The sequence below is a fragment of the Corythoichthys intestinalis genome, chromosome 15 (assembly GCF_030265065.1).
Source record: "Corythoichthys intestinalis isolate RoL2023-P3 chromosome 15, ASM3026506v1, whole genome shotgun sequence".
In the NCBI taxonomy this organism is placed as follows: Eukaryota; Metazoa; Chordata; class Actinopteri; order Syngnathiformes; family Syngnathidae; genus Corythoichthys; species Corythoichthys intestinalis.
The window spans coordinates 30,485,688-30,509,463 of record NC_080409.1 but is presented as its reverse complement, the minus strand read 5'-3'; the positions used below and the strand labels follow the sequence as shown (position 1 = coordinate 30,509,463).

General features: G+C 38.2%; 2 protein-coding genes across 6 annotated transcripts in view; both read right to left on the bottom strand.

Annotated features, from left to right (window-relative positions):
* Positions 1 to 7,267, bottom strand: part of senp2 (SUMO specific peptidase 2) — a 28,570-nt gene extending 21,303 nt beyond the window's left edge. Inside the window, exons 1-5 of the mRNA XM_057859809.1 lie at positions 6,933 to 7,267; positions 5,423 to 5,484; positions 5,225 to 5,337; positions 1,141 to 1,195; positions 53 to 134 (exon numbers count right to left, since the gene is read on the bottom strand). Coding sequence (XP_057715792.1) covers positions 53 to 134; positions 1,141 to 1,195; positions 5,225 to 5,337; positions 5,423 to 5,484; positions 6,933 to 7,078 — 458 coding nt within the window. The 5' untranslated portion in view covers positions 7,079 to 7,267. The remainder of the gene's footprint in view (positions 1 to 52; positions 135 to 1,140; positions 1,196 to 5,224; positions 5,338 to 5,422; positions 5,485 to 6,932) is intronic.
* A 6,592-nt stretch (positions 7,268 to 13,859) lies between these two features.
* Positions 13,860 to 23,776, bottom strand: part of pcnt (pericentrin) — an 86,886-nt gene continuing 76,969 nt past the window's right edge. For all 5 annotated transcript variants that reach the window (XM_057859018.1, XM_057859016.1, XM_057859019.1 and 2 more), the window contains 7 exons: positions 22,760 to 22,930; positions 22,473 to 22,688; positions 21,974 to 22,197; positions 21,814 to 21,893; positions 21,603 to 21,735; positions 17,149 to 17,267; positions 13,860 to 14,349 (listed from right to left, as the gene is read on the bottom strand). In XM_057859018.1, coding sequence (XP_057715001.1) covers positions 14,315 to 14,349; positions 17,149 to 17,267; positions 21,603 to 21,735; positions 21,814 to 21,893; positions 21,974 to 22,197; positions 22,473 to 22,688; positions 22,760 to 22,930 — 978 coding nt within the window. In that variant the 3' untranslated portion in view covers positions 13,860 to 14,314. The remainder of the gene's footprint in view (positions 14,350 to 17,148; positions 17,268 to 21,602; positions 21,736 to 21,813; positions 21,894 to 21,973; positions 22,198 to 22,472; positions 22,689 to 22,759; positions 22,931 to 23,776) is intronic.

Genomic DNA, 23,776 nt, shown 5'->3' with positions numbered 1-23,776 from the left:
TTTTGTATTCCTCCTTCAGTCGAAAGTAGACTTCACAAATCAAGCAACTTGCCTGAATTTCTTCATTAATGGAGGCAAAGACCTCTGGAAAAGCGTGGGGGCAGCCTTATCGCCCATTGCAATCCCTGGTTTGTCTGCGGAGAATGAATCAAATACAGCAGACCATAGAGAGAACGTACACAATTTATTAATTAATTAATTTTTAACTGTAGCAATTAGGCTCGTAACGATACGCGTAGCGAAACCGGAAACGCGATACTCGGGAGTCAAGATTCTTCCGTATGATGGTGTGAGACGATAGAATTGTCACACATCAACAATTCCAGTTCAAACCAAAGGTTTTCAAGTTGTTAAGACGTTAAGGTATTCAGGAACAGCATGCAGATCACAAACTCCACATTAGAACCAGATCCGTTACATTAATGTTATTATTATTATTGATTTGTATTTATTAATTTGTTTTGCTATGTTTAATTTCCATTTTTACCTGCAGTAATTATGAAGGATTTAGCTTAGGATTTTGGTGTGTAGAACGAATTAATCGAATTATAATGTATATTTATGGGAAAACCTTGCTTAAAATACGACCATTTAGACTTAACCCTTAAAGACTTTCAACATGAAGCAATTATCAGAGATCCAAAATTTGAAATATAAGGTCCTAATGAAACCTTTTTTTCAAATTTGTAAAAAGAAATGTCAAAATGAATATGTGTAATAAGCGTTGTAATATCTATAACCCTAGCTAAATCCTGATTTTTTCCTCATGGAACCCAAAGATGCATGCGTTTACTTGCATCCATCATTTTTTTTCCAGAACGAAATGTCAAAATTCTGAATTACTCTCAAAATCATGAAATTTTAGGTGTATCAAATGTGCTCCATTTGGAGATAAAGGGTTAAAAACCAGGTTCTGGAACAAATTAAATTCGTATGTCGCGTTACCACTGTATATTTATTTATTTTGCATATTACGGGTAAATTCTGAGGTGACTGTTCCACAAAATGTTAGTATTAATGTAATTAAAAATAAAATATTGTTCGAAAATCATTTTGTGTATCGAATCGTGAGTCAAGAATCAGATAAATATTGTATCGTTAATTTTTGTATCGTTACAGCCCTAGTAGCAATTGTCTTACCCATTCTCCACTCAGGGCTATTCAGCCATGGGGTGTGCAGCTCATCGATTCCAGGCTGAATCAACAAAGGAAATCATGTGATTAAGGGGAAAAAAGGCTAAGGTTTCCATCAACTCTATTCAGATGGTTAAATATGACAAAGTAAACAGAAACATTGAATTTCAGATTTTTATGACGATTTAATGCAGGGGTCAGGAACCTTTTTGGCTGAGTGCCTACATATTTATAAATGTAATTCCGTGAGAGCCACACAATATGTTTAAAACTAAAAATACAAGTAATGTGTGCATTTTGCGTAATTTCAACACTTTTAAAGTACAATAAGTAATATTAAGTACTAATATTAATTTTTATTAATTAATTAAAATTAGGGGTGCACGATATCCATTTTTTTGAAACCAATACCGATAACTTCCTGCTCCTCAAAGCTGATACCGATACGATAACCAATTATATATATATAATTTTTAAATGTATATTCACATAGGTTTTTGAACACGTGTGGGCCAAAAATACTACTGGTGGATTCAGCATAGACTTGCCTTTGACCTAACCAGAATTTTCATGATGACATGAACGTTATTATAATTATAAAAACAAAGACAAGAACAGTTTTGACTTCAAATAGAGTGCCCATATTTATTTTTTCAAATAAATAAAATTTGAGGCAATCACCATCAATTAGTAAATATTAATGATGATGTGTTCCCCTGAACAATGAGCGCTGAACAAAAACAAATATAAACCCAACAGGTAATCTGCTTTGTCAGCAGATTAAACATTTGGTGCAAGAGGAGAGGAGCCTTTTGTGGTCTTGGTCCATGAAACAACTCAAACGCACACATCCCAATCCACCGACACCGTGCCAAAATTAATATCGATAGGCCCGATAATATATAATGTTATTGGATTTATTGGGATGATGTCATAATTACTATTATCGGACCGATAATTATCGTGCACCTCTAATCAAAAATAATTAATTATTATTAGGGCTGTCAAAATTAGCGCGTTAACGCGCGGTAATTAATTTTTTAAATTAATCACGTTAAAATATTTGACGCAATTAACGCACATGTCCTGCTCAGAAAGTATTCTGCCTTTTGGTAGGTTTTACAGCAAGGGTTTTTGTGCTGTCCAACAGCAAACTCTTGTGGTCGCTTTGCGACATGGTATTGTTTTCTTGCCAGTTCATTATGGCTGCACGACGTCTCGGCCTGATAATGTTGTGCTTATATGATCCTTGGACAAGATTTGTCCGTAAGTATGGTTGTTGTAAAGAATGTACATATTATGTTAGTAAGCGAAATGTTATATTTTTTGTATGAGACGCTTTTGGTTTATGTTTAAGGAACCTGTATAGCGTGCTAAGCTAACGTTGTTGCTAATGCAATGCTTGTGTACTTTTTTTGTTTGTAGTTTTACAACGGTCTAAAGAGGACAATGGTTTGAGGCCATTTTATTAATAAATCAGATGAAAAACGAAGAAGTCTAATTATTAAGGCGTCGTTCACTAGCTGTCTAGCTTTGGAAAAAGTAGACGCTTCGGAGTGAGGACAGCATAGACAGATTTAAATGACAGTAGAGTGAAATGCCCACTACAGTCCTTTTGTACCGTATGTTGAATGTATATATCCATCTTGTGTCTTATCTTTCCATTTCAACAATTTATTTTACAGAATATATATATAATTTACAGAAAAATGTGGCATATTTTATAGATGATTTGAATTGCGATTAATTGCGATTAATTACGATTAATTAATTTTTAAGCTATAATTAACTCGATTAAAAATTTTAATCGTTTGACAGCCCTAATTATTATTAAGTATTACTATAAAAGTACCGAATAAGTAATATCTCTGAATTGTTTTTAATAGCATAGTTATGCTGTTGCTAATCAATGATGAGTATTTCTTACCATTAACGCGACTTCTGGTGCTGCATGGTTTTGCTGATGGCTTTGTAGTCTGGTTGATACTTGGTAGATTCATGCAGCCGTTGAGAAACTTATTCACAGAGCACCATCAGTACACACCGAAACAAGTTTATCAATCGGTAGATTTTTTTTCCTTTACCGAACTCCGTGAAGGACTTATAATAAATCCTCCCCTCTTGTTGTCCCTTTCATAGTCAAAACCTTGCAATCACACTGAACTGTGATAGCTTATGTCTGTTGACTCATCCAAAGCGAGAGGAAAAAAAAAACTGTGCCGCATTCATGTCCCGCTGAAAAGTACGATATTCCTAGTCTGTCTCTCTTTTTGCCAAAAATTAGATGACAACATGGAAAACGAAACTGAAAACGAGGAAAGTTTATTTCCTGATCTCACGCACACATGCACATCAGCCGCTATTTTCGACAGCATAATACGGCAACGCCACTTGAACAGTGTCTCTGCCTCATTTGCGTTGCCTATGCGATTGATAAATAGATTGATAGACACAACGACACGTGTTCTACCTCTGGCAATGTGTCTTAGATTCTTTTATTGACTCTCATATTGAAATGCATGCCTTTTAGTTTATGGCGCTTTCACGCTCAAGTGGGGGCGCACTCACACTTGTTTACACGAAGAAGAGCGCTTGCACGAAAAGAAGAAGTGCAGCTACGAAACATCCGTGCGAGTGAGCGAGCTAGTGAGGGAGAAAAACACAGCTGCGAGCCCACGTTCATTGTTGATGCTTGTAAAGTATTTACAGAGGCAACGCCTGTATGTATCATCTTTTTTGTTGTGTGTTTCCACCTGTGATCGGACATTTAAAGCCAGTTGTGTAATTGTTGATGTTGAACGATGTGCGGATGGTAGCGAACGCATCCGAACCGTTTGTGTCGTTGCTGTATTGGAAGCTAATTATCATTTATTTACGTTGGTGCGAACATGATTGTTGTCGAGGACGATTTTTTAAAAATTTGTTTGATTTCTATTTTTAGTTTCACTCTTCAAGTGATGATGTCATAATGACGGCCAAATAAAGTCAGCAAATTATACAGACGTCCAGCATCGTCATTTGGGAGTTTAGCTCGTTGTATAGCCAGGACTGAGCAGCAGCATCTTGGTGAGGACAGTACAACATGTATGTCACTTTTCCACAAAAATTACTGCGAACCAGCTTTCTAGTCGCCAGCTGTAGTACCGTATTGGCCCGAATATAAGACGGCCCTGATTATAAGACGACCCCCTCTTTTACAAGACTCAAGTTTGAAAAAAAGACTTTTTGAACACCAAATTAATTTTTATACAGAAAATAACTACAGTACATCTGAAACAAATGATTATAACAATATATTTGAGAGAAAAAGCATGTTATTTTGCCTCATTCAAATCTTAATATCTGAACATTTAAATATGTAAACTAAAGTGCAATCAGATTCGTAAATGAATGGCTTCTGGTTTTTGAAATGTAAATAAACCAATCTATTGTGATAAAACAACAAAATTGCAATAACTGCATTAACCATCAAAGTGAGGTCTAACTAACTGTAGTCTTGATACAAATCTGAATAAGGAAAAACATTTCATTAAAATCATGCAAACTGGTTAAACTTCAGAGTAGCTGAGGTCTGTCATGACAGAAAATCGTTTCAATGATATCTGGCGCCATCTAGCATCGTGAATGGGTATAATGTCTAGACCGCGAATATAAGACGACCCCCACTTTTTCAGTCTTATTTCAATACAAAAAACACAGTCTTATATTTGGGCCAATACGGTATATGGACTACGTGTCCCATGATCACGCTGGGCTTACGCAGCCAATGTTATTGGACTTGGGGGATCTAACATAGCACATCTAGGTTGCTATTTGATGATATCTAGTGCGAAGTACGGGAGTGTTGTCAGAGCATTAAAAAAGTTAACATACGCCGCAAAAGTCACGTCTGCTCATTACTGCACAACACCAGCGTATGACCGTGACCGTCACAATGTGCAAAGGAGTATAACGATTTTTTCCTTTTTTTTTAACAATTAAAGATTTGTCTGCGAGCCAGATGCAGCCATCAAAAGAGCCCTATCTGGCTCGCAAGCCATAGGTTCCCGACCCCTGATCTAATGTATAGTTCAACAAGTAAAATGCAAACCTGCGTGTCCCTTAAGTGTCCGTGCACATTGGGGCTTGATATTTGTGGTTTGCGCAAACGGAGCAAACTTGCAACCCCGGCTACAGTCTTCTTGACAAAATTTACCACCACATCTGATATTCAAGAATGAATAAAGAAACAAAAAGAACATTAATTTAAATGATCAATAATTATTATTTTTTTAGGGGGCGCACAAACCTCGCCTTCGTCGTTTTGCCGCAACGTGCTCACTCAGGCCAACACTTTCTTCTGCATCAACACTGGGCAGAGGAGAAACAAAAGTGACATATCCATTAGATCAGACATGTCCAAAGTCTGGCCCCGGGGCCAAATACGGCCCGTGGACAAATTTCATCCGGCCCCAAGCCTCCGTCATAAAATCAATAACGTCTGCCCCACACACAGACTTAATAAATTGGTCAGCAGTACTGCTACTAGCATATGAAGTAACTTACACACTAAATGCTGCTCCTCATTTACACAGTAAAAGGCAGCAGCACTCTAACATTACCCCGTGTGACCCTTTACTCCCAATTTTCTAAAATGGCGACAATCAACAAAAAAAGAAAGTGGACTGCGAAGGCTGACGCTTCATGGATAGGTGGAAATTGGACTATTTCTTCACTAAAATACGCAACAATTGCGTCTGCCTCATTTGCAAAGAGACAGTCGCTGTTTTTAAAGAGTTCAATGTGAGGCAATATTACCAAACAAGACACGCTGACGTGTACGACAAGATTACAGGGAAGATACGTAGCAAGAAATTGAAGCAACTTGAAGCTAGTTTAATTTTACAGCAGCAGCATTTCGCAAGAGCCCGAGAGTCGAAAAAGAACGCCACGAAGGCTACTTGCGAGATTGTTGAAATTATTAATTAAAAAACGCAAATAAAGCAAATGTGACACACAGAATGGCTTGCTAAAATCCGCTTAAATATATTGTTCTACGTAAAGGACATCAGGCAAGGTTGGCCCCCCACATTTTTACCACACCAAATCTGGCCCCCTTTGCAAAAAGTTTGGACACCCCTGCATTAGGTGGATCATGTTGCAAAAAACGCACAACACAGGAGAATAACGTACCTGTTTAGTGGTCCTTAAAACCTCTCAAACTAATCTTTAAAAAAACATTTATCTTTGTTTTTGATTAATTTCCCTTTTTAATTATGCTGTTTAATTATACAGTGTCCGTTTGTGATTTAAAGGTGCCTTTAAAGAAATTTATTGTCATGTAAACAGTGTATTTTATTGTGGGTGCACTTAAATCTGAGAATATTGACAGTTGACAAGTGAAAATTCGGAGGATTTGGACAATTTTAGATTAACTAGTGTATTTCAAAATAATTATTCACCAAAATGGTTGTCGTTTAATTCTTTTATATACTCGTTGATCAAAATCAAACGTCAACACACGATATTACGCATATTTGCGTATCATTTACACCTGTGGAAATAAATATTTCAACATTATACACAATTTCTACAAAAAAGGACTGCGGTATGTGTAGCCTTTTTTTTTTTTCTTTTCTTTTGTAATTTAACACACTGATGTCTTTTGCTGTTTACTGGCGTTGTTTACATTTAATGCACAGTAGTTTATTATAGTACGTCCGGAGCACTGCTCATTCTGTGTGCGTTTACTTTACTGCTTCGACATTGCGAAAACAATGAATGTGTCTTTTGAATTTGTTTACTGCTCGGTTTCTAACCTTTGGTAGTTTCTCTTGGCGGGTCTGTCGTGGCTCTCTCGCCGCCGCGCTAACGTGCTCGTCAGCTCCCCGTTATTAGCTTGGCTGTTTTGCCCCGTGGCGGGCTCGAACAACGACGAGATTCCGTCAAATATCCATCCATACATCCCAGACAAATACGAGAAAATGGCAAGCGGGTCCCCGACACGGGCCAGGACTGTCTTTCTCGGTCTCGCGATAGTAGCTAAACAAGAAAAATAATGTTCGACACGATGGTAGCGGAAGCTAAACTATCATATCTTCGTTTACGGCATCGGTGTCGCGATGTATGTTAGGCATACGTGCTCAACTCTACCGGAAGTGCGGGGTTTATATATTGGGAAGAGCGAGTAAAGAGGCTGGGTTCGTCCGTGCAGTAAAACGAGCGCACAAAAACACGTGACACAGCAAGGACGTCATAATATTATGATTGGCTGAGGCCGAAATAACAGTTGTCACTAATTACGTAATGGCCAACGACAACAGCGTCGACAGAATGGGCGGGTTCATGTATTACAAAAAAATAAGTCATTTAAAGTGCTTTAAGTGATTTGTCACAGATATTATATTCATATATCTAAGTTTCAAAACTTAAATCCGACCTTAAACTTATTCTTGGTACAGTTAAAAAAAAAAAAAAACATTAAAATAATATATACAGCGGAAAACACAGACAAGACTGAAAAAGCAGTTTCTGCTCTTGCACCACTCTCTAAAATAAGCTGCTGTATTTCAAGCCAAAAGAACTGTTGTTTGATAGAACAATATGTATATATGCTGCCATAGCAGATTTATGGCGCAATAAGCCCCCAAAATATTTTTAATTTGTCCGTTTTACCCTGAAAACCCCCATTTACAGACGTCGCGCAACCGCTTTTGTTTCAACCTAGCCATAAGAAGGCAAGTAATCGTATTTATTATTTGAAATGTTCGTCATTTTTAGCTTAGAACCATTAATTGATGTCTAATATTTAGTTTTATAAAAAAAAACTTTTTCAAAAATTATTCAATTCCATATTTTAAACCTTGAAACAAATGAGGTCACAATGAAAAAATTGGCGTCTGTAAAAAAGTCACGCATATCTACCTAATAACTATCGCTTAATTGTATTTTTTTCGATACTGTCGCATTTTCCCCAAAATTTTAGATGATAATCGATCCAAACAAAGAAAAATTGAAAAAAACAACAACAAAAAACATTTAAAAGGGTAAATATATGAAAACGAAAATCTCGACCACTCCTTGATGTCTGCGATTTCCGCATCACGACCCTTGTTTTATTACCATGTTTCACCTCTAAAATTTCCCAAAAATCCATCAGTGGCCATTCACAGCTGTGTCTTGACACTCGGTGATACATGCTACATGGACTTTTTGGATCGAAACAAGGTAAGTACGCAATAATATCAAGTTAAAATCATTCATTCATTCATTTTCCATGCCGCTTATTCCTCACGAGGGTCGCGGAGGTGCTGGAGCCTATCCCAGCTAACTTCAGGCAGTAGGCAGGGGACACCCTGAATTGGTTGCCAGCCAATCGCAGGGCACAAGGAGACACACAACCATTCACGCACACACTCACACCTATGGACAATTTAGAGTGTTCAGTCAGCCTACCATGCATGTTTTTGGGATGTGGGAGGAAACCGGAGTTCCCGGAGGGGACCCACGCAGGCACGGGGAGAACATGCAAACTCCACACAGGAAGGCCGATGCCCGGCATTGAACCCTTGATCTCAGAACTGTGAGGCAGACGTGCTAACCACTCAGCCACCGTGCCGCCAAGTTAAAATCATGGCGTCTTTAATTCTGCTCTCGTGTGCTCTCACCTCAAGTTAGGATTTTGCTGTTAATTTTTTTTTTTTTTTTTTGAATGCCCTTCTGTTCAAAAAATTTCTTCCCCCAGAAAATTGAGATTTTATGCTTTCCAATGATGTATCTCACATGCATATCGGACAATTTTGAAATTCGGCCAAATTGGGGGTCTCAGAGCGGAACTTCAAGTCACCTGAGTGTTTTCTGCCATATATTTTTAGAGAAGTACAATTTTATTTTTGCAAATATTTTTTTTCTTTGATTGAAAATAGTTTTTTTGATTGAAGCAACTTTTTCTGGGATTGAACAATTTAGACACAAAGGTCCTACCCATAATATGGCCCAAACAAAAAAAAGGATCGCTTCAAACAAAGAGAACAGTTTCAATGAAAAATTAAGTATTCAAACTCAAATTTCTGAGTCTCATATATTTTTTTGCATTCAAAAACTTTTTTTCTATCATTGAATTTTTTAAATTTTTGATTGAAGTGACTTTCTTTTGAAAATATTTTTTAAAATCTCGACCACTCCTTGATGTCTGCGATTTCCGCATCGCGACCCTTGTTATATTACCATGGTTCACCTGTAAATTTCCCCAAAAATCCATCTGTGGCCATTCACAGCTGTGTCTTGACACTCGGTGATACATGCTATATGGAGTTTTTGGATCGAACCAAGGTAAGTACGCGATAATATCGCGTTAAAATCATGGCGTCTTTAATTCTGCTCTCGAGTGCTCTCACCTCCAGTTAGGGTTTTGCTGTTAATTTTTTTTTTTTTTTTTCTAAATGCCCTCCTGTTCAAAAATGTTCTTCCCCAAGAAAATTGAGATTTTATGCTTTCCAATGATGTATCACACATGCATTTCGGACAATTTTGAAATTTGGCCAAATTGGGGGTCTCAGAGCGGAACTTCAAGTCACATGTGTGCTTCCGCCATATATTTTTAGAGAAGGGCAATTTTATTTTTGCAAATGATTTTTTCTTTGATTGAAAATAGTTTTTTTTGATTGAAGCAACTTTTTCTGGGATTGAACGATTTCGACACAAATGTCCTACCCCGTAACATGGCCCAGACAAAAAAAGGATTGCTTCAAAGAAAACAGTTTAAATGAAAAATTAAGTGTTCAAATACAAATTTCTGAGTCTCATATATTTTTTCGCAATCAAAAACTTTTTTTGTATTTTTTTTTTTTTTTTTTTTTGATTGAAGTGATTTTTCTTTTGAATTATTTTTTTTTGTCTGAATTAACTTATTTTTGGATTAAATAATAAAGACACAAATGTCCTAGCCAAAATGTGGCCCAAATGCAAAACTACATTATACTTCATTAAAAAAAAAAGTTGGTTCAATAAAAAAAACGACTTAAAATAAATAAATAAATAGTTTTCAAATACATTTCTTTTGAGTTTGAAATTTATTTTTGCATTCAGACAGTTTTTATGATTGAAGAGACTTTTTTTTTAATTGAAAATATCCATTTTGATTGAAGCGACTTTGGGTTTTTTTTGTGATTGAATAATAAAGACACAAATCCACATCCATATATCTGCACTCTGCTGCTCTATGTCTGGACAGAAATTGGTATATATCACTGTAACTGTTATGCAATTAATCAGTGTTTCTCAACGGGTATTTTGTGCCCTAAAAGTCAACATCAAACATCAAAATGTTGCCTAGGTGGGTTACTTAGCTTACCTCTCTCTTATTCCTCCTAGCTGCGAGTAAAATAAACTTTTTTAATATCCATTTGCAAGCGTAATGCTGTTTGAGTCACTTACAGATTACAGGGACTGCAGTAACAAATAAAATGCTTGTAAAACAGCTGCAAATTATGATGAGCGCACATACAAAATTGTGAGCGGTTATACCTCAGAGAGAGGCAATTAATTCATACATTTTGATTCATTTTGGTCATATAAACAAATATAAGTATTTATAGAGCTCAAATACCACATACCATATTAACACAATATCAGACAAAGTTGTTGAGTGAGAGCCTCTCACTCAAATCACATTTAATTGTCATTGTATTCATTGCTAGTAGGCTAAAAGACGGAAGCTAATCTGCTACTTGCCTGATACGTAAAAAGTAAAGTTGCACCATTTAAATTCACAATTCATTGGAATAGGCGACCAAACAAACATCAACGCATACAGTAGGTAATAAAAACGAACAACAAGGATGGGCATTTTATCTGGCACTAACCTGTAAAGCAGGTGGAAAGATGTCATTTGCACCCGCCATCGACTGTATGATTAGCAGATGCTAATATTGATGCTGCATTCAAGTGTTGTTGGAGTAATCGAAAAAATGACTTTCTATTACACGGTGTCTGTAAAAAGCGCCAAACAGTCTGTTGAGGTGGTTGCAACTTAACGTTGCATTCGTAGGAATAATTGACAGAGAATAAATTCTTTCAGCCAAAACTCGGCTTGTTTAATTTCCACCGAAATGGGGATACATCCTCTCTCACGCTGTCTTCACAGGCAATCCGACAAATTAAAGTAATGAAAGTCAAACAAAAATGACGTACCACAAGTAGCACTCTAGACAACTAAGCCCCATCCTGCCATCTTGTGGCGAAAAGACAATATATCAACAACAACATGCAATAGGAACATCATTTCCACATCAACTGAGGACACATTTATGAATACAAAATATTTCTCGATTTTCCAATTTAGGAACTCAGATATCCCGAAACACATGTACACAGCACATCTCCTGAACGTGCATGACCATTTGAAGAAGCTATGTCCAGATTTTGTACATTGAGTGCAGATTACTCCGTCAATTTTTAATATATTAATTTTGTGAGTGTATTAAGAATGAGCATTCTCAGCTTCTAAAATTTTGATTTGAGGGGACAAGACATTTATTTGAGGGAGCACTGCCCCCTCTTGGCCCTGCATAGAGCCGGGCCCCACACCCTCGTGAGGATAAGCGGTTCAGAATATGAATGAATGCTCGTGTGATAGTAATTTCTGCTGATGAATCATTATAATGTGTTTGACTTTTACAATTTGATTGAATTAATTTCTGGACTATAAGGCGCACCTAACTATAAACCGCCAGCCACCAAATTTGACATGAAAACGGCATTTGTTCATAGATATGCTGCACTGGACTATAAACCACAGTTGTCCTCATTGTATTGTGGGATATTTACACCAAAAGATATTAACTGGTAACACTTCATTTGACAATGGCATCATAAGACTGTCATGAGACCAAATCAACCACCATTAAGCTTTGAACCAATTGGCTGCAAAGCCTTATTGTCATTAAAAGCTTAATTTGGCCATCACTGCTCCCTTGGGGGAGAAAGTCAACCTGTGCTGCCACCTGCTCTCAACACTGTTGTCATCCAACATTCCTCCTAGTATGCATTGCGGCACTACAGATGTAAATAATCATGTTCTGTGCTTATTATTTCTTCAGTTACTGTTCCAGTTGTTTCATTAATTGCTAGTTATGGTATTTGGTAACATTTTCTTGGATAGTGGTGCCATAATACTGTCATAAGACAGTCATAATTATTACATGACACTGTCATAAGCATTAATGAATGCTTACAATAGATGTCGGTCAGTGTCATCCAGCAAATTATCTCACTTTTGAATGGATGTAAAAGATCTGAGCTGGACATAAATGGAATTAGTGACATAATATGCCACATGACACATATTGACATCTGTCATAAGCATTCAGTAATGCCATGTCATAGTTATGATGTTCTTAAGACAGTCTTATGATGCAGCTGTCAAATAAATTGTTACCTATTAACCCAAATAAATCAAGAAATAAGCCACACTGGACTATAAGCCGCAGGATTCAAAATGAGGGAAAAAAGTAGCATTTTATAGTCCGAAAATTAGGGTAAAAAGAATGAAAATACAGAAATAAAATGAACTAGGCCCGCAAGCAGGACTGAAAGGGCCCTCACATTTTGGCGCAACTCAGACGTCCCCAACTCGGACGACACACAGGTCAGGGTGGTGGCAGATCGTCTCCCTCTCATCATCTCCTGAGAACCTAATTTGCTCTAAACTCGCCTCTTTTTTGGGATTAGAAATACATTCATACACCTAGGTGAAAAAGTCCCTATTGAAGAGTCCTACAAAAACGGAAGCGCTACTGAGCTGTGCAGCCACGCCCATATACATAACCCAAAAAATCTTCTAATTGGGCCAATTTGACCAAGTGTGCCAAACTTTGTGGGTCTATAAGCTGCCTAAATCCCTGAAAAAAAATCTACTTGTGGGGCGGGCTGTGGGCAGGAAGAAGGGTGTGTTTAGGATTGTTTTCTTTTTGTGAATTGGACAGGAGGATTCGGGAGTTACTGTTGTCCGGGCAACGAGGGTTGTGGATTTTGCCACCTCAGCATCAAAGAGGCTCTTGGAGTCTTGTCAGTCGTGTTATCAGTTGGATATCGGGCGTTGGTTATCCTTGTATTGGGACAGGGCGTCCCGCTATTTGATCTGGACTGCCCGGAAGAACTGATTGCGGGAGTTGGTGCGTTAATCTTACTCAGTATGACGCACGGGCTGGGCTTCCGTGATAAGAAGGCGTTATTTCTTATGCCCTATATTCTGCTTGTTTTCATGGTATAACTGCTATTTATTTTATATTGGATGTGTTAGAGTAATACAGACAGTCAAACAGTAAATACGAGAAACGATACTATTCCCTGATTGATTATATTAAGAGTGTTAGAATAACGCAAACAGTTAGACGGTGCCTATGAGAAAAGGTACCTTCAACAGGTTAAAAAAATAATTATAAAATAAACATAACATAAAAATGCATTAGATGCTCTTGCGAATATTCTAGTTCATTTCGAATCAGTTCCTCATGACAGGTGTATTTGCTTCTGCTTTTGACAATCTCAATAAAAATATTTTAACCATAGTGCACTTTGAATCCACTTTGGATAACCTTGTCAAAATTGTACTACAACATTGCCGATAGAAATCAAACACATACTTTGACGTTTAATAATGAATACAATAAACACACCGATGAAAGTTTATTCAAACAAAAATAATGCAGTCGTTTTAACATTTTCAAAAAACTACATCTCGCTTGGTGCTTATCGGCAGAGCAACAATGAATTCCTCTAGAAAAGCCTTCGTGTGTGTGCACCTGGGTTTGGTTTCACCTAAAAAAGACCAGTCAGTTCAATGCCTGAAGAACATTTAAAAAATATTTATTATAACAACATTAGAAATAGCAACAGTACAAAATAGGCAGAACAATGTACAAGCAGTGGTATGGCTCAAGGATTTTCAACTTGTTAAAAACATGACATATGTATAACCTAATACAAGTAGAAAAATATGACACTTTTTACAAAAAAGGGGGAACTATTTGACAGTTTTAACTTTCAAGAACATCAAAACCAGTGATGTATAAAACCTTAAAAATACCTTGTGCACAAAGTGACAAAAAACAGATTAATAAATGGGATACTGGGTTTTAGGGTGATTGATGTAAGGCATAGATTGCTGCAAACATGCAAGACACCAGCGGCATCAATGCTCTCATTTTTTGGCGTCACGCTGAAGAACAGATGAACCTAGCAGGCACAAATACATATTTACAAATTAATAAATGATACTGTATTTTCCGGATTATACTTGACAATTTTTTCCCCACAAATTCAATGAGCCTGCGACTTATATAATGTTAAAATATAGAATTTTATGTCTTCTGAAATGTTAAACAGTACAGGCTGACCGTGGAGGTAAACTTTACCCACAAGCAGCCACGAGAGGGCGTCCTTCTTCATGATTAAAAAGGCAAGCTATGTTCGTACTCATACAAAATTCGTTCATTCGTTGCCTGCCCTCCCGGTTCAAATGGATTGGACGTCTATTGCAGGCAATGACAGCCAATGAGTTGATTTAACACGCTGCTCTTGTCAGGTGGAAACCAAATGTCTGCATTTCTTCAATTTTATAATTTGTACACAGTGAAACTATTGGTCAGTCTTAAATTGTTATTTTGAAAAATTAGATTCATTGAACTGTTTAGTAGTTAAATTGAGCTCTTTAGAAATGCAATATTTATTAACCATTAGCTCCTCCCAAAATAATCTTGACAAATAATGGTTTTGTTGGCATCCTGGGAGTTGCAGGGTATGCAGTTAACTAAAGGCCGGCCAATATAGCAGGTCAATAAATGGACTTTTTCAAGATGAGCCATCAGTCGATATAATAGGATTACTGTTTGGGTAATAACCTTTGTTATGTAAGCCCACCAATCTATTGGCTGGCCGAGATATCGGGTCGATATAATTGAATAACCTGTTCATTAGGGCAGGGATCAGGAACCTTTTTGACGGAGAGAGCCAAAACACCCAACATATTTCCACGAGCGCTATTATACAGTGTGTCTTTGTAATATAATATATTAGGGCTGTCAAAATTATCGCGTTAACGGGCGGTAAATAATTTTTAAAATTAATCACGTTAAAATATTTGACGCAATTAACGCACATGCCCCGCTCAAACAGATTAAAATGACAGCACAGTGCAATGCCCACTTGTTACTTGTATTTTTTGGAGTTTTGTCACCCTCTGCTGGCGCTTGGGTGCGACTGATTTTATGGGCTTAAGCACCCATGAGCATTGTGTAATTATTGACATCAACAATGGTGGGCTACTAGTTTATTTTTTGATTGAAAATTTTACTAATTTTCTTAAAACAAAAACATTAAGAGGGGTTTTAATATAAAATTTCTATAACTTGTACTTACATTTAGCTTTTAAGAACTACAAGTCTTTCTATCCATGGATCGCTTTAACAGAATGTTAATAATGTTAATGCCATCTAGTTGATTTATTGTTATAATAAACAAATACAGTACTTATGTACCGTACGCTGAATGTAAATATCCATCTTGTGTGTTATCTTTCCACTCCAACAATAATTTACAGAAAAATACGGCATAATTCATAGATGGTTTGAATTGCGATTAATTACGATTAATTTTAAAGCTGTAATTAACTCGATTAAAAATTGTAATCATTTGACAGCCCTAATTCTATGTTCTTTTGCCAGCTTGTCCGAGTCAGTTTTGTGAGCAGTTTTTTTCGCAAACGCATCACACAGGAATGAGTGAGGTTATGCTCTGCTTTTACAAGCAGTCACCAATAACGAAAGCCTAGCATTGTTACCTCGGATGTTACAATCGTTGCTCAGTTGCGCACTCACCACTTGGAAAATAATAACCCTATGCAGTTCACATTCGTGGTTTAATTTTCCTCTTCGCATTTTTTATATACTCCACTTATATACTCCACTTCGCTCGGCATCAAGTTGGGAGGGACCAGAACCGCTGCTGGCTGATTTAAGGTACGAGGTGAGTGAGCTCTGTAGCACCAATCTCCGTGCAATCCACAAAAGGAAGACCACCAATGGGCACCGATTTGAAGCATATTGTAGTGATGTACGTTTGAAGTGAAGATTACTGTTTGAATTCGCTATCAGCCAATCACAGCTCGTTCACGTCAAGCGAGCCTGCCAAAGATTATGGGTTGGCTGAGAGCCAGATGTGCTCATCAAAAGAGCCAGATATGGCTCGCGAGACTAGGGTCCCGACCTCTGAGTTAGGATGATGATCTTTGTTAATAGTTATTTTTCACCACCAAAGTTTATTTGAATACAGTTGTACATTTATATAATGAGTGTTTCAATTGCCTTTCATAATCAATTATAGGCTTTAGACATTGGCAATCTGCTGATTTTCAAAAAAATACAAAATAAAAAAAATGTATTGGCATCAGCCTTGGAAAATCCCACATTGGTCGACCTCCAGCATTAACACTCCCACTCACCTGAGCCGTGCAGATAAAGAGGCGACAGGCAGCTTAGGTACAGCCACGTTCTGTTCTCCTGCAACCAGCGCTGCCGATAGCCAATCATATCAGGGGAACAAGCTGCCTGTGGATTCCTTTCCACCTTTCTGGCCAGAACTAAATGTGACTGCTCTATTAGGTTAGATAGAGCACATTTTGGGATTTGGCAACACAGCCCCAGGATGGCATTGGGCGGGGAATTAAAAGCGTACTTTTTAAGTGTTACCGTTATCAGACCACACAGTATTTGGGCAGTTTATTTCTAGCCCCACTTCAGTGTGAAGAATGATAAAAAAGAAACCACTTGTGTTTAACCTTTTGAATTGGCTAGCTCTATTAGGCAAATTAGCATTGCACTCGGATGTAAACCCAGGTTGATACTGTGTAGAATGATGGGATCAAAGTCTCTAATTCAACCCACCATTATCTCCCAAACACACCTAGTGTGGATTTAACATCCAACTCATCCAGTGCCCCACCCTGGTGTTGGTTGGCTGCCTTGAAGATATCCTCACCTGGCTTGGAACCGACGAATCGTTGCTGGACTTTCTCCAGGTGATGGATGTACTCAGTCAGGGATTTTTCTGTTTCTTGAGAAGCTGTCACCAAAGACGGTGTAGAGCTAGAAAAGGACCTAAAAAAAGGAATGAAATCATTCATTTATTGCTACACCAAAGACATTATTAACTCATTGGTTGGGGTAGACGATAGAGGAGTTCCAAAAAATCGATTATTACATGCATCGCGATTCGACACGTGACGATTCCATTAAGATTCATAAAGATTAAAAAAACGATGATTTTCCCTCATAACTTTATGGCAGCCGCTCGCAGCAGAACAAAGTTCAAGACACGTCTGCCGCCCAGGCACCGTTAACAGGCGCATGCACAACGTTATGATGGATGCTGCCGGTTACTGAGAGACAGATTTACTCCTTTTTAAAAGAATGGAAAATACATTTGTGTATGAGACAGGCAGCTTTTGTGCGCAAGTTATTTTTTAGAGCAAGAGGGGAAGAGAGATAGTTCGTTGCTACTTGTCTTTCAGATGTCCAGCAGTAGTCTTTAGGCATTTCAATTGAAAAATGTCCTGAGTGTGTTGCTAAGACCCAAGTGCGTCTATGAGAGGTGAGTACACGAACCCTCTTGTACAGTTTAGCCTTTATTGTTGTGTTTTTTTAGATGTTAATAGTTAGCGCAGAGCGCTAAGCTAATTAGCTAACGTGTATTTCATATACAGAATGTGTAAAACCATAATTAAATACAGCGGTAACACTACAAACAGGCGAAATAGTACAGAAATCTGTGAAGACAAAGTATATTGGTTAAAAGAAGTCTTATTTCTAAAGACACTTTGTTTCCAGAAAAGGTGGAATTCATTCATTCCACCTGTGTAAATTTTATTGTATTGTGACAGAAATAAGCACTCCCATTAAAATGGTTAATGTTTTTGCACTTTCTTGTAAATAAATAAATAAATAAATGAAAAAGCAGCGTAGGGGCAGCTTTTTGTTGTATGGCCATGTTTTCATCGTTCCTGTTGAATCATTAGGATATTTTAAATAAATAATGGACATAAATTTGTTTGGCTACTGTACTAATTAGTAATGTATGATGCATAGGTAATTGTGATAATCGTGATAATCCTGATCCTGTCATTCAATGCCAGCCTTCCTAGGTCAAATGGATTTCATGCCTATTCATGTCAATGACAGGGAATGAGTTAACTCGATGTTGTCGTATCGACATTCCAATGTGCTTCTTTTATGTCATTATTTTCAGTTCTAATGAGTAAGCCTGTCGCAATATGTAATAATTCCATTTATCGTACCGTAAATGAAAATGAAGGCGGTAATTTTCCCGCTGCGATTTATCGCCTCACGTGCGTGTGTACGTGCATGCATGCGCGTGCAGAAGATGTGCGGTGGACGTGCTGTTAAAAGTTCGGCTTCCTTGTTACCAACAGCGCAACATGCTGTGATGAGGATTCACGCTGTTTTAATGACTTCTGGGTATGTTCGTTTTACACATTTGAACCTAGCCCAAGGCTACGTTCATACTACAGGTCTTAATGCATGAATCCGATTTTTTCTTGTTTTTCCGACTCGAGTGAGGCATTAACTTGACGGTCTGAACGTGACAAGTCGCATATAACTGGACCATTTCAAATCCGATCTGGGTCACTTTCGTATGTGGTCTAAATCCGATCTGAGCCACATTTTTCCAGAATGTGGCTGGCGGTCTGAACTTTCAAGTCTCCCGAATCGGAATTCATGCAGCAATGACATCAGCATGCAAAACCGGCAGGCAGGACGGGAGCGATGTACTGTAGCTGTCCATTGGTTTCTAGCTTGAACTCTGCTTTTATGCTCAAAGCGAGCTTGACCACGGTCATAAAAAAATAAATGAAGAAAAGGATAAGCCTGACAGTTTTTGATTTTAATTCTATGCGCCGAATGAGCAATATTTCGGTATTGCTTACATGGCCGAGACGGGGCAAATTGACACACCCACGTCATGTCACGCACACAAGTCAAGGCTTATGTGCGTGCGTGTATGCGTTCTATCAGTCCATATAAACTTTGAATAAAGGACTAAACGGGGATTATTAATGTCTGTTATTTGTGTCATCTTTTTGGAAAACAAAATATGATCACCCTGGAATGACATACAACTAGCATGTGTAATTTGCTTTGATGCTTCTGCGCATGCGGTCACTTTGCTGAGCGCATCTCGGACTGCGAATTAGTGCGTATGCGTGATACTTGAAGGCGCTCCATGGACAAAGGCAGTCTGAACCGGCAAGCCAAAAAACCAGACATGACAAAAATATCGGATTTGTGCATTAAGACCTGCAGTATGAACCTAGCCTTAGTGAAGCCAAATTTTTGTTACTGCTACTTAATTAATCTATTTTTCTCTTTTGTTGTTGAAGTGCAATTGTTTGTGTTACTACAACTTTATACCTCTGTGCCTAAATGCTTAAGTTATTGAAGTGCAATTTTATCTTTTCTTTTTTCTGTGCGGTATTGATATTGTTGTCTTTTACTTAAAAGAGGCATGGTCTATTGTTTTTAGTTGTGATTTCTTAAAAAGTATATTTTAATTTAAGAGTAAACGTTTATTGCGTTTAAATGGGTGTAGTTAATATTACTTAGTATTATTAATATATACTGTATTCTTACTGTGTTATTGTAAATTGGTAAAAATAAAATTGTGAAGGGGTGCACAATAACGTCGCATATCGCAATAATTTATGAGAGAATTTATCGCCCACTAAAATTGGTTAACGCGACAGGCCTACGAATGAGAGTGCCAATCACTTTTCTGCCAACCAGAGGTACCTGGTGCCTAATGTTGCCAAATTAGGAAAACAGTTACTGTAATTTTTGGACCATAAGCCGCTCCTTTTTTTCCTTCATTTTGAATCCTGCGACTTATAGTCCAGTGCGGCTTATTTGTTGATTTATTTGCGTTAATAGGTAATACTTTATTTGACAGTGACGTCATAAGACTGTCTGTCATAAGACCGTCATAATTATGACATGACACTGTCATGGGTATGACTGAATATTTATGGCAGATGTCATTAAGTTTCTTCCAGCAAACTATGTCACTAGGCATGTGCCGGTATGAGATTTTGACGGTACGATAACCGTGAGCAAAAATACCGCGGTTTCACGGTATCGCAATTATAGCTCCAAAATTTTTAGATGTATGGGTTTTAAAAAAAAAAAAAAAAAAAAAAATTCCATTGAACAGGGTTTTTTTTCAGAACATATTTGCAAATTGGAACATGAATATAATGTGAAAATAAATTAGTGTGAAAATAAATAAATTAACAAAAAAATAAAAAATATTTTATATAAAATTAAAATAAATAGAACCTAGACTATACCCACAGCCACAGCTCAAGTTGCTCAATATTAGAGCAAGAACAAAATAATTGCTATAAAAAAGTAAAAACACTTCTAAATAAAATTAAAAATATATACTATATGACTTTTTTTGAGGGGGAGAAGCTGAAGTTTCGCCATTTTCAGCCACTGTGTCAACTCTCTTCTACATGATGTCATGCCTTTGTGTTAAAAAGAACAAAGAATTCCTAAGTTAAAGATGTATAAGTTAGTTTTATAAGTTAGTTAAAATGTAAATATTGTTGAGGAAAGGTTTCATCTAAAACAAAAAGTGAGGAGTGAGTCCTCCTTTCGCAATTAGCGATCTTTGACGCAATCCTTTTTTTTTTTTTTTTTCTCCCTCCTTCATTTAAGCTTGTTTCTCACTCAGCGGCTGTGAGACATAAAACGTCAACGAAGCTGCTCTCCCAGCTTAGCCTAGGCTAGCATTCGTCTTTGTAAGTTTTAGTTGGGTTGTATATTGAATTTGAAAGGAAAATGTGTGTTTTGTTTTTGGCGACCTTTTTCATGGTGCTACTGCTATCCTGTTGAACCTACTCACATGTGGAAAAATACAATTGTATAACGTTTTAAATGTATTCATTTGTATATTTCACCACGATTTGAGAGCTCAATAAATTGAAGAAAAGTACGCCTTGTGTTTGGAGGGTTTGCTGGCTGTTTAGCAGAATAGCGTCACTGACACTCATGGCAACAAACATGGGAAGGGTGAGCGCTGCCGCACCAAGCCACTTCGGCTGCATTTTGGCACATGAAAAATAGCGAATACCGTACTAAGGTATGACGGAAAATTTTAGTGGTTTTGAAACCGCGACGTTTTCACACCACGGTAAACCGTGAAACCGGTAACCGGCGCATGTCCATATGTCACTAACTCCATTTATGTCCAGCTTGGAGCTTTCTTTGCACCTTATAGTCCGGTGCGGCTTATCTATGAAGAAATGCCGATTTTGTGCCAAATTTGGTGGGTGGCGGCTTATAGTCAGGTGCGCCTTACAGGTCTAAAATTACAGTACATGTGTTGGATTTGTTAGAGCTGTCGTAGTTTTTCACCTGTTGTGCAGCCTGAAGGGTGATTTGCTGGGCGGGACAAGAGCAGACACCGGGTCTCTGCTTAGGGATGAGTCAGAATTCAAACATGGCTGCTTCTGCTCTCTTAAAACCTCAGCTTTCGATACTGGGCAACCTGGACGCGAAGAAGGAAAGCATATAGAGATGCAGATAAATGCGCGCACCACGGACGGAGAGTGTTTAAAGAGCTGACCTGGAGTTTGGCCGTTAGCCGTCCCATACGCAGGTAATCTTCTGATGGCTTTCTGCCACTTCCTGGTTAGAAACTTCATTCTGGCATGAGAAAAGTTAAGTTCCAGTTTTAGCAGGGTAAACACACAGTTGCACTAGATTCCCCCTCACTCGATACACACCGCAAGACGGCTACGACCACTCGTACGGCCGATCTAAATCTTCCCAGGGGTCTCCGTAATGCGGGCGCCGGGGACGGATGTGCTCCCATGGTGGCGATCAGGCACAGGGTGGCCTGCTCACACTCCTTGAATCCTCCGAGGAGGAGCAGCAGGTAGCGTTTCTGGTACACCAGAGCTTTCCGGAAGCTTTCGGCACGGAGGTAGCGTTCGTATAAACGCTGCACCTGAAAAGGAAAAGGACATTTTCAGTTGGATTTTGCTACACTTTTTCCCCGACATAGAAACGATAGTCTCCTATATTTCTTTATGCTTATTTAACCCTTTAAAAGTTACAAATTTAATTTATTGACGGCATGAGACATCCAATTCCTTTTGACTGGGAGGAAATGAACATTATGTATTGATAATTAGTGTATCACCATATCATCAGATTATCATTATCATGAGCCTTGTATCTCAAATCGTATTGTATTGTGAGGTTCCCATCCCTAGTATCAACCTTATTGTTGGGGATCATGTCTCTGACTGGGATGTTTTCCCTCTCGGTGGCCACTTTGGCAAGCTCATTCTCGAAGTGGTGCAGCTGGATTTCGAGGCAGGTGACTTTCTGTTTAAGGGCGGCCCTGTCTTGGCTCAGAGACGTCACTCTTTGCGTCAACTCTGTGTTTTCGTTCAGCATCTTTTCCAGGAAGCTAGACGAGGAGGTGGGCGGTATCTTTTGCGAAAAGAGAAAAGGCCTTACAATCTTCACAAAATACAGTAACCGTATCAATCTAGTTCTTGTACCTGTGAGTTCTGAACACCGGTGTCGGCGCCGTCCGTCCGGCGGTGTTCGGAGATATGTATCGGCACAGTCTGAGCAGCAGAGTCCCTTTCCTTTCTTTGGAGTTGGGCCAAAGTGCGCTGTAAGTCCTCTGTGCGTTGTATTTCCTGCTGCCTCAGCAACTCTAAGTCGCGCTTCAGGGAATGACAAGAAAAACACAGTTCTACCAGCTTTAATGCTATTTCATAAATCAACTCTTTGGCCTCCATTGACAGCGATAGACATTCAATTTATTTTGACTCGGAGGGGCGAGCGAGCGAACGAACGTTCATTCGCTCCTCCCAGTCGAAATGGACTGGACATGTAGCACAGTCAATGACAGCATTTATACAACCACTAGCAAAAAGTACGGAATCACCCAGTCTCGGACGAACACTCACTCGGACATTTTATCATGTAGAACAAACTCAGATAAAAAGCTTGAAAATATAAGGAATTAGTTCAAAAGTGCAACTCTTTAGCATTCAAAAACACTAAAAGAAATGAATAAAAAACATTGTGGTGGTCAGTAAATGTCACTTTTATAGAGCAAGTGCGGGGAAATATATATGGAATCACTCCATTCTGAGGAGAAAATATGGAATCATGAGAAACAAACAAAGAAATGCCAGTCAAAAAACATCACTAGTATTTACTAGTACCACCTTTGGCTTTAATGACAGCTTGCAGTCTCTGAAGCATGGACTTGATGAGTATTCTTCATCAATTTGGTGCCAACTCTCATTGATTGCAGTTGCCAGATCATCCTTGCAGGTCAGAGCCTTGCTGTGGAACATTTTTTCAATTTCCACCACAGGTTTTCAATAGGGTTGAGATCTGGGCTATTTGCAGGCCATGACATTGACTGGATGAGTCTTTCTCCGAGGAATGCTTTAACAGTTTTAGCTCTGTGGCATGATGCATTGTCATCTTGGAAAATGATTTCAATTGAAGGGATAAGGAAGCGGTCTAAAATTTCAATGTAAACTTGTGCATTTATT